Source organism: Lepus europaeus, chromosome 11 (assembly GCF_033115175.1).
Source record: "Lepus europaeus isolate LE1 chromosome 11, mLepTim1.pri, whole genome shotgun sequence".
Lineage (NCBI taxonomy): Eukaryota > Metazoa > Chordata > Mammalia > Lagomorpha > Leporidae > Lepus > Lepus europaeus.
Genome location: NC_084837.1, coordinates 43,313,511 through 43,324,435, shown reverse-complemented (window position 1 = coordinate 43,324,435; position 10,925 = coordinate 43,313,511). Strand labels below are relative to the sequence as shown.

The 10,925-nt window shown below is 42.8% G+C and overlaps 2 protein-coding genes across 2 annotated transcripts in view; one reads left to right on the top strand and one right to left on the bottom strand.

Moving 5' to 3' along the window:
* Window positions 1-1,970: 1,970 nt before the first annotated feature.
* Window positions 1,971-2,987, bottom strand: GPR33 (G protein-coupled receptor 33). The gene has a single exon (XM_062205305.1). It carries the CDS (start codon window positions 2,985-2,987, stop codon window positions 1,971-1,973), a length of 1,017 nt encoding a protein of 338 aa, XP_062061289.1.
* The window catches only part of NUBPL (NUBP iron-sulfur cluster assembly factor, mitochondrial), a 310,868-nt gene continuing 301,940 nt past the window's right edge, over window positions 1,998-10,925 (top strand). The window contains exons 1-2 of the mRNA XM_062205303.1: window positions 1,998-2,749; window positions 2,835-3,052. The gene's annotated coding sequence lies outside the window, so the exon portion shown is untranslated. The remainder of the gene's footprint in view (window positions 2,750-2,834; window positions 3,053-10,925) is intronic.

Below are 10,925 nucleotides of genomic sequence, written 5' to 3'. Positions count from 1 at the left end.
ATCCTGACTGACATCTGTTGATTGATGGATAAAACTGACTAAATCAAAAAGTTAATGGGTCAGTGACACTTTGTGGTCCTATATATAATCTAGGTACTATAATACATCGCAAAAAACTTGAAGCAAAACTTGAAAACCAAGGAAGACAAATTAATATTGTTATTGCTATTATAAAATCAAATATGCTCTGACAGGCAGATTCTTAAACATTATGATTGTCTTGGTCCAACATTTCAGAAACAGCTTCATTTGTGAGTATCAAAAAGAAACACTTAAGATGTCTTTATAGTTATAACATTAAAGCATAAGTGTGCTTATTCTTTAATATGTATGTGACAAAATGAGTGCCTTGTTACTTCCATGTTGTTTTGCCTATTCCAGTTAAATAATTTAGGTGTTAAGTACAGAGGGAGCTCTGCCCAAATGTCTGTTTTCTAGAAGATTCTGTGACAGAAAATTAAAATCCATGATACCATTGCCATTTAGAAATTGATATCCTAATTTCAAAAATCAAAGACTAAAAATTACATATGTCCCATTCCAATCTGGTAGGATGACAATTTAAACAAGGAAAACAGCAACTGTTGGTGAGAATGCAATACAACTAAAATTAATGTTCATAGTAGCATTATTTACAATAGTCAAAAGGTAGAAAAAGTCAACTATCCATCAATAGATAAATTAATTTTTAAAATGTAGTATATACATACAATGGAATATAATTCAACCATAAAAAGGAGTGAAGTTCTGATACATCTTATAAAGGGGATGAAAGTTTTTAAAAGTAACTTTTTAAAAGGCTTTATTTATTTTTAAGGATTTTTAAATTTATTTGACAGACAGAGTGAGATAGAGAGAAAGAGAGAGAGAGAGAGATGTTGATTTTCCATTGGCTGGTTCACTTCTCAAATGGCCGCATGACTGAGGTTGGTCCAGGGTGGAGCCAGGAGCCTGGACTCCATCTGTAGCTTGCACGTGGGTGGCAGAGGCCCAAGTACATGGGTCATTTTCTGCTACCTTCCCAGGCACATTAGCAGGAAGCAGGATTGGGAGCAGGGCAGCCTATGCTCAAAGTGGCACTATGATTTAGGATGCCGAAGTCTCAAGAGGTGTATTAACCCATTGCACTATAACTCTGGCCCCTAAAAATTACTTATATACTTACTTGAAAGGCAGAGTGACAGAATGAGAGAGGGAGAGAGAGAGAGAGAGAACCCTTGAAATCTTCTATGTACTCCCCAAGTGTCCACAATAGCTAGGGCTAGGCAAAGCCAAAGTCAGGAGCCAGAAACTCTATCTGGGTCTTTTATGTGGGTGTCAGAGCCTCAAGTCCTGACCCATCATCTGCTGCCTCCCAGGAGCATTAACAGGAAGCTAGATGGAAGTGGAGGTGGAAATTAATCCTAAGCACCCTTATATGCTATGGCTCGCCCAAGTGGTGGCTTAACCCATTGTGCCATACACCTGCCCCACATGGATGAACCTTGAAAACATTATGCTCAATGAAATAAATAAGATGCAAAAAGACATTGTATGTTTCCACTTATATGGAATAGTTAGAATAGGCAAGTTCTTAGAGACAAAGTAGTAAATGGGAGTTTACTAGGGACTGGAGGGAGAGGAAATGGGAAATTATTACTTAATGGGTACAGAGTTTCTCTTTGGAAATAGATAATAGATAATGGCCATAGTTGCTCAGTATTAAATATAACAAATTAAAAATAACAAATTCCACTGAAATGTATACTAAAATGGCAAATTTTATGTCACATATATTTTTTCACAATAAAAAAGTTAAACAATGACATTTGTGTTATGACCTATTGCTTGTTTTCTTGCAGTTGTTTCAATATTCATAGATCTAAGTATGGTACAACATCGATGACTCTGCAGTGTAGGGACTACAAAAGCAACAGGGTGTGTATCTGATGGTATAATGGGCAGTCTAGGTTTGCTTAAGAATTCAGAATTTAAACGTTGACTCCTGAATGTAGGTTTTGTGTTCTTTCTGCAGAAGACTCCTCACCGAATGTTGACTCAAATAGAGCAAGAATGGACTTCTTGAAAACGTTTTTGAAGTTCTCCCCACTAAATAGATAAAGTATGGGAGAAAAGACAGGATTGAAAGACGTGGTAAACACTGTAAGGATCAAAGTCAATTCTACAAGTAACGACTGGTTCTTCGCGAGAATTAAGCCCTGATGTACATGGTAGGGCATCCAGCACACAAAGAAAGAGATAACAGCAGTCACCATGACTTTGAAGGGTTTGCTGGATTTAAAGAGGCCCCTCTCTTTCATCTTACGGGCTACTCTTTCGTAACAAAAGCCGATGACTAAGAAAGGCAGAAGGAAGCCCAGTATGAAGCGGCTGATGAAACAGGTGGCATGAATCCATTGTCTCACTGTTTGCATCTCTTCGCTTTCCCAGTCAGTGGACACAGCGTAGTTATTTCGGCAGGTCACCCTTCCTTTACGGTCATCATATGTCTCCCTGAAAACCAAATAGGGCACGCTGAGGACAGTAGCAGAGAGCCAGACTCCCAGAACGACTCTGGAAGCCCAGTGTGAGGTTCGGTGCTGTTGGGACCACACCGGGTGAAGAGTGAGAAGATAACGATCGAGACTGATGGCCGAGAGGAACAAAACAGAGGCGAACATCGCCAGACTCAAAGTGCTGTTGAAGATCTCGCATAAAGCGCTTCCAAAGGTCCAGTGGTTGTCCTGAAGATAGGAGGTGGCCAGAAATGGTAGGATCAATGTTGAAATAAAATATGAGAGAATGAGATGAAAAAATAAGAGAGTATTGACTGAATTTTTCATCTTGCATTTTAGCACCCACAGATAGAGGCCATTGGTGATGGAACCAACTATGAACGCCATGAACAAAGGAAGGACAAGGACCAGTCTGGGGGCAGGAGCAGGAACATGAGTGCTGTTTCTTACTACAGCGGAGACCAGGTCATCAGTAGAGTTGATCAGATCCATAATTTCCTCTGGAGTGAAAAACAATGAACATAACAACAAGGAGCAAGGAATGTAGAAATTAAAAGGTTAGTTTTTCTATGGTAATAGTCTAAATAACATTTTAACAGTGGCAAACATGATATATATATATATATATTTTTTAGAAGGCTGTCAAGTAGGCAGCTGTCAGTGTCTGTTTCTGCATGGAGTCTGGCATGTGGTAAGCATTAAACAGATCTTAGCTATGCTGTTCTTCATTCATATTAGCTATGTGAGAGAAAGAGAGAGGTCTTCCATCTGCTGGGTCACTCCCCAAATGGCCGCAATGGCTGGAGCTGAGCTGATCAGAAACCAGGAGCCAGGAGCTTCTTCTTGGTCTTCCATGTGGGTACAGTGGCCCAGGCATATTTGCAGGGAGCTGAAATGGAAGTGGAGCAGCCAGGACTTGAACCGCTGCCCATATGGGATGTTGCTGCTACAGGCTAGGACTTTAACCTGCTGTGCCACAGCACTGGCCCCCAGGCATAATATTTCTACAAGAACAGCAATCAAATATTTTCCCAAGATCTAATACTTTTATGCTGTATGAGGAATTAAGATCAGATTAATTTGAGCATCAGAAATACTACAGAGGAAAGGAAATAAATGTGAAAGAGGAATAAAGTCATATTTTGACAGCTGTTAATAAATTAGCTTAGGCAGGTGAAGTCTTCTACTTGGATGTTTAGCAGAAGTTTGACCTCTCTTGTGGGGCATGTCTTGAATAAGGCAATGCAGAATCAGTTGTACTTGACTAAGACATGGTTAGGGTAAATGCTGCTAATGAAATGAACAAAAATAACAACAGCTGTTGCAAATTATAATCATGGACTTCCAAATTAGATTTTCCCTCATATGCTAACTATACATAGCAAGCACTATTATCTAGTATTCTAATAGTCAACACGTGGTAGTAAGAACTCAAGTTCATATAGGAGCCCTAGGACACTGCAAGCTTGTGAGGTGCCTTCAGAATCATCAATGAAAGAGGAAATCAGTATACTGGAGGATTTTAGTAGTAGTTGTTGTGTGGGAAAAGAAGGAGAGAAAAGTCAAAGAGCTCACATTTACCCAGTATTTCTCATATGCCAGGAGTTGTCCATAAAAATTGTTATTTTCCTCATAAAGCTTATGCTAAAAATATTTAAACAGAAGAGAAAGTGAGATTTAGAAGGGTTAACATTTCTATCAACATCTTTCACCATGTCTCAGTTATGTCAGGTAGGGACCCTTACCTTTCTTTCATATTACACCTTTGAAAATTGGTAATTCCTATGTAGTGCTATGGTGATGCTCCATGAATCAGAGATTCTGTCTAAAATATCTAATTTCTCAGATAATGGTTCCTATACTATCAAAAATATAAACCTGACAGTATTCTGGAAGGTATCTATTATATCAACAAATTGGTTTTTGATAAATTGGATTAAGTAATGGAAATTGCTAATGATGCTATTTCCCTCCTAAGCAAAAATGTTCTAAGCCTATAGAGAGAAGAAATAAAATAATTGTTGTTTAAAACCATGACGGGACCAGGTGTTTGACCTAGTGATTAAGATGAAGGTTAGGACACCTGTGTCCCATGTGGGAGTGCCTGGCTTCACTTCTGACTCCAGCTTCGTAGTATTGTGAATGACTCAAGTAATTGGGCTCCTGCCATCCATGTGGGAGACCTGGATTGAGAGTTCCTGGCTTTTTGTTATGGTCATTTAGAGAGTGAACCAGAGGATGGGGGGAATCTCTCTCTCTCTCTCTCTCTCTCTCTCTCTCTCTCTCTCTCTCTCTCTACCTCTCTGTAACTCTGCCTTTCGAATAAAAATAAATAAATCTTTTTTTTTTTTTAAAGAAAAATACCTTAGTAGTCTACTTTGGGAATAAACATGGAATGAAATCACTGGGCAATGGCAAATGAAAGTGAGAACTTGAGACAGGGGCTGTGTGCAGGTCTTGGGACCTGGAGATGAGGGAGGAAAAGTGAGGATGATCTTTTTTCTCTTTTTTTATTTTTAATTTTTTTTTTTTTTTTTTGGACAGGCAGAGTGGATAGTGAGAGAAAGACAGAGAGAAGGGTCTTCCTTTTTGCCGTTGGTTCACCCTCCAATGGCCGCTGCAGCCAGTGCATCGTGCTGATCCGCAGCCAGGAGCCAGGTGCTTCTCCTGGTCTCCCATGCGGGTGCAGGGCCCAAGGACTTGGGCCATCCTCCACTGCACTCCCAGGCCATAGCAGAGAGCTGGCCTGGAAGAGGGGCAACCGGGACAGAATCCGGCACCCCAACCGGAACTAGAACCCGGTGTGCCGGCGCCGCTAGGTGGAGGATTAGCCTGTTAAGCCACGGCACCAGCCTTTTTTTTTTTTTTTTTTTGACAGGCAGATTTAGACAGTGAGAGAGAGACAAAGAGAAAGGTCTATCCTTCCGTTGGTTCACCCCCCAAATGGCCGCTACGGCCGGCGCGTTGCGCCAATCCAGGAGCCAGGTGCTTCCTCCTGGTCTCCCATGTGGGTGCAGGGCCCAAGCACCCATGCCATCCTCCACTGCCTTCCCAGGCCCGCAGCAGAGAGCTGGACTGGAAGAGGGGCAACCGGGACAGAACCGGCGCCCCAATCGGACTAGAACCTGGGGTGCCAGTGCCGCAGGCGGAGGATTAGCCAAGTGAGCCATGGCGCCGGCCGAGGATGATCTTTTTTTTTTTTTTGAGGATGATCTTAAGAGAGGGAATGTGGAACATCTAGGAGGAGGTTTGGAGGCCTAAGGAGGGAGAGGGTTCATTAGACATTCTGAGAAACAGAAATGACACAGGGAATTGCAATAGACAAATGTCCAATACTGAATTTTAATCCATTTGCTGAGCCTTGATACAGTGTCATGTCTCTTCTCCCCATTAATTCACTTTTGTCTTGAGTTGGCAGTGATTCTAGAGAACCAGAGAAAACAAGCTTGGGTTCCCTATTTAGAGCGGAGTGCAAAAGAGAGAAACCATCAGCAGCAGGAGGTGAGATGTGAATGAGCTGACAATAAGGTGGAAACTGGATAGGTTTTGGGGCTTGAGTAGAAAATGAGAAACCAAATCCCCCCGAGAAGTTTCAGTCTGTGTGTATACCCTGTGTGTGTGTGCATTTCTGTGTATGTGTCTCTGTAGCTCTGTCTGTGGTCTTTCTATGTATCTGTGGTGTCTTTGTGGGTCTCTGTGGTGTGTGTTTGCATTCATGGAATAGGTGGGGGGAGCTGTGTGTGTGGTCTGTGTCTGTGTATCTGTGATGTATTTGTGAGATCTCTGTGTGGTTTGTGGTGTCTGTGGTCTTTGTGTGCTTATCTGTGGAATGTGGGTAGGTGTGGGATTTGTGTGTGTGTGTATGTATGTGTATGTGTGTGTGTGTGGTCTCATCTGTGAGTACATACGAGAAAACTGAGTTATAAGGAAGTTTTTAATCCTTTTTTTTTTTTTAATTCTGTGCCTGAACTCTGGAAGGGCATCTGAAAGTAATGCAACACTTGAACAAAATCCAAGTAAAACTTTTCTGAATCTCATAAAGTTTCCTAGGAACTTTGATTTATTGCACATAACCAGGAGAATCCTTCATCCTTAAGCATCTTTTAAAATGGTTTTAAAACACTTGAATATGAGGTAATGGGGCGACACTCAGGTTCTGGCACCCTGTGGTCCTGGGTTTAGATGCTGCCCCTTCTACCTACCGGCTCTATGACCTTCGACCTTTTAACTCTTCAAGTCTTTTCTGCTTTCTAAAACCCAGTGAGCTTTTGAGAGGGCTATAAATCACTCAGCACATTTCCTGGCACACAGTGCTCATTTTTTTTTTTTTTTGATCTATTGTTTTGCTCAACATCATATTAAGGCCAAGAAGAGGCTCATTTTGCCCTTTCAGGGCTGCAGGTCACAATTTCTTTCCTCTGCAGAGCATCTGTACTGAATCCTGGAGAACCTCCAGGCTAAGTGTCCATCTGTTTGGACACAGTTCTCAGGTTTAGAGCTACTTTGAGACTCTGGTAGTACTGTCCCGTTAGCAGGAAGACCCCATCTCCAAATGGAGACATTGAGCTGCTGCTCTCGGGGACCCAGGAACTTCAGGAAGCCGATCAGGGCCAAGCCTGGTCTCTTTGAAGGACAGCATTAGAGCAAAGCTGCTGGCCCAGGGAATCTTACCTTGGAGCTAGGTTGTCATGCCGGCAAGGTCTTGAGCAAGCCAAGGTGACTCTAAATCAACAGTCTTCTTTCTAGGAACAGGGACAAAAATCAGTGACATTTTGTCTTCATTTCAACTGCCTTTCTTGTAACTGATGTTACTCCCCAGCCTTAAATCTACTATTTAAAGCAAGTGAGACCTTGCTCTCTTTGGTTCCTTTTTCTGTGTAATGGACTGCCTTAGAGGTGGAGGTAGAGAGAGGAGTACTTCTTTAAATCATTTCTGCATTTGAAACAGAGATTTTAAAAATTTCATAAGCAAAGTCACTATATTTAAGGTTAATAAGCTCATTGCAGGTGTTAAAATACCGGTTAAAAATTACCTCTTACTATTGGGTCCTCCCACTAGCTACCCAATCTGTCTCAATTCTAGGGTATTTCTCAGCGAATGGTTGGATGGTGTTGAGTACACAGGGAGGAGGTAAATATCAGGCATGAACAAAAATAGAAATGAGCTACCGAATGTTACTGGAGAGAAAATGGTTATAACGAAAAACTTAAACACTGATTTTCACATTAGAATGAAATGTATGAGGATAGGGCAAGGATTTGTGTTATTTAGTTTGCTATAATGAAGACTGACAGGCAAAAATGATCAGCATTTACACAATTGTTGGGAATGGTCAGATAAAGCGTAGAGCTGGTTATCACATCCTAGAAGGTGATCTCATTATAAGAAATCCTGCTACCCAGGTAATGCATTTATGAGCCATTACTGACTGAGCCTTGCATATCCAATCTTCCTCTCTGTCCCATCTCTGAAAGTTTTTCAGATTCAGCTCTGTGCTGACCTCAATACCCTGATTTCTTTCCTGCTTGCTTTCCTCTTTGCTTCTTCCTTGCCAGTGGAGAAAATACATCAAAACCACTGTGTAGCTTCTGTGGGGAAGATCTTGGGGATCCAAACTGTTACCTAGTCTGTGATAGTTTTAAAGCTTTCACTTCTAGACTGTAGCCTTCCTGAAAATATGCTTACATTTTAGTTATTAGTTCATTTGTGTCTATGACCTTCAGTCTAAGACCTGCTATTCTTTGGGAGTTAAGGATGCTGTTTCAAGCTGGCTGCTGCATTAAAAAATATTTTTTTTTTTATTTTTTTGACAGGCAGAGTGGACAGTGAGAGAGACAGAGAGAAAGGTCTTCCTTTGCCGTTGGTTCACCCTCCAATGGCCGCTGCGGCCAGTGCACCGCGCTGATCCAAAGGCAGGAGCCAGGTGCTTCTCCTGGTCTCCCATGCAGGTGCAGGGCCCAAGGACTTGGGCCATCCTCCACTGCACTCCCAGGCCATGGCAGAGAGCTGGCCTGGAAGAGGGGCAACCGGGATAGAATCCGGCGCCTGACCTGGACTAGAACCCGGTGTGCCGGCGCCGCAAGGCAGAGGATTAGCCTATTGAGCCACGGCGCCGGCCAATTTTTTAAAAAATTTATTTGAAAAGTAGAGTGACAGAGAGAGAGGGAGAGACACGTACACACAGAGATCTTCCATCTGCTGGTTCACTCCCCCAAATGGCTGCAACAGTTGGAGCTGGGCCAGGTTGAAGCCAGGAGCCAGAAAATCCTTTTGAGTCTCCCACTGCCTTTTTAGATGCATTAGCAGGGGGCTGGATTGGAAGCTAAGCAACCAGAACTTGAACTGGCACTCTGCTACGGGATGCCAGCATTGTTAAGTGGCAGCTTAACCTGCTGTGCCACAAAGCTGGCCCTCTACCACATTTTCAGAGGGTTTTCTTGACAGGCTTTATCCCTTTCGGGTTAACTCATAGATTCAGAAGCAGAACAATCCAAACCTGCTCATTTTGAAGGTTAGCAATCGGAATACAGCTGAATGAATCACAGTAGATTTTCACAGAGAGGAGAGCCAAAGGCTTCTTCCATTTGCTTCTTTGTTGCTAAAAAAAGGTGAAGGGATTTGGATCAGATTCTGCCTCCTCTCCCCCCTTCTACAATTAAAAATTTCATAAATAATGAATATACTGGGGACTAGTACGCGCTAGTATGCACAACGCATGTGCTGGAGAGCCTGCACTTGGATTCTTCCATGGCTTCCCTCAGAAATACTCTCACTGGTGAGGGTTTTCCTCCCACGGGTAACTGAGCCAGGAGATGAACTCTGTTAGGAAATGCACAGACTATGCTTGAGGCAGGAGCTTCTCTTCTGTGGCTTTAGTGACGTTCCTCTGTTCAGTTCACTTTTCATTTCAAGTTAAATCAGGTGGTTTCAAGGAAAGAACTTATGGAAATGGAAACTGGTTTATGTTGTTTTGATACAACCACAGCATGAAACACATAGAAATGCAGAAGCAGATGGTGTTGCTCAATCAAATGCTTGGAAGGGTAGAAACTTGGAGACTCATGAAAGTTTTTGGAGCTGGAAGAGACGAGTTGATTTCATCTAATTCCCATTCAGCAGGTGAAGAGACTAATAACCTTGAGATGTTTAATATCTTGTCCTATATTACACTATCAGCTAATAAATGAGTTGGGACAAAAATAATGTACACCAAAAGTACTGATGCACTTCTGGCGGTGTGTTGATCTCACAAGATAGTATAGGATAGAAACAAAAGTCTGTATGTAAATCCAAAGTCTGCTGCTTACCACATACAGATATAACCTCTCTGAGTCTCAACCCCTCATTTTATTAAAACAAATTGATAGGGGGCCGGTGCTGTGGCACAGTAGGTTAATCCTCTGCCTGTGGTGCTGCATCACATATGGGCACCGGTTCTAGTCCTGGCTGCTCCTCTTCCAGTCCAGCTCTCTGCTGTGGCCTGGAAAAGCAGAGGAAGATGGCCCAAGTCCTTGGGCCCTTGCACCCATGTGGGAGACCAGGAGGAAGCTCCTGGCTCCTGGCTTCAGATCGGCACAACTCTGGCTGTTGTGGCTATTTGGAGAGTGAACCAACGGAAGGAAGACCTTTCTCTCTGTCTCTCCCTCTCACTGTCCGTAGCTCTACCTCTCAAATAAATAAATAAAATCTTAAAAAAAAAAAAAAAAAAAAAAAAAACACCTAAATTGATGGCGGGGTGGAGTGACAGAGAGAGGACGAGACAGAGGCATGGAGGCACCCCAGGCCCTCATATGAAGTGTGAAACAACTTGTGGGGATTAAGTGACATACTATAGCCAAGGACTTAGCACAGTGCCTGGCACCCGGTAAGTACAGTCATGCCTTGATTAACCAATGGCATCTGTTCCAAGAAATGTGTTGTGAGGTGATTTCACGATTATGTGAACATCGTAGTAAGTATTTACATGAAGTAGGTGGGAGAGCCTACTCCGTACCTAGGCCATATATAAAGATTTTGTTTATTTGAGGAGAGGCGGCAAGATGGCGGAATAGGCAGGAAGCACACTTAGTCCGGGGGGAGAGAAAGTTTAATATAAGTGGAGATACTGCAGCGTCAAGGAAGAGTAGGGGATGAAACAGCAGAGGAAACTCTTCCAGAACTAGTGATTCACAGTGGACCTGCGTGGAGAGCGTGGGAGCCCAAGTTCGGGACACCAGTGGCAGACTCAACGCACCAGCGCTGGAACGCGAGGTGAGCCGAACCTCCATAGCCCGAGACACCAGCGGGCAAGCGGAAAGAGGAGACTAGAGGGAACGAGGCTTGAAACTCCGTGGGGAAAAGTTCACCAGGCTAACTAGAAGAGAGAGAAAAAAAAATAAAAAAAGTGACTGAGACGGACACAAGTTTCTCTCTCTCCGCTCACCTCTCAC

Bases quoted from the DNA above. Each gene is read 5' to 3' on its own strand.
- GPR33 (XM_062205305.1), bottom strand. From the start codon at position 2,987: ATGGATCTGATCAACTCTACTGATGACCTGGTCTCCGCTGTAGTAAGA.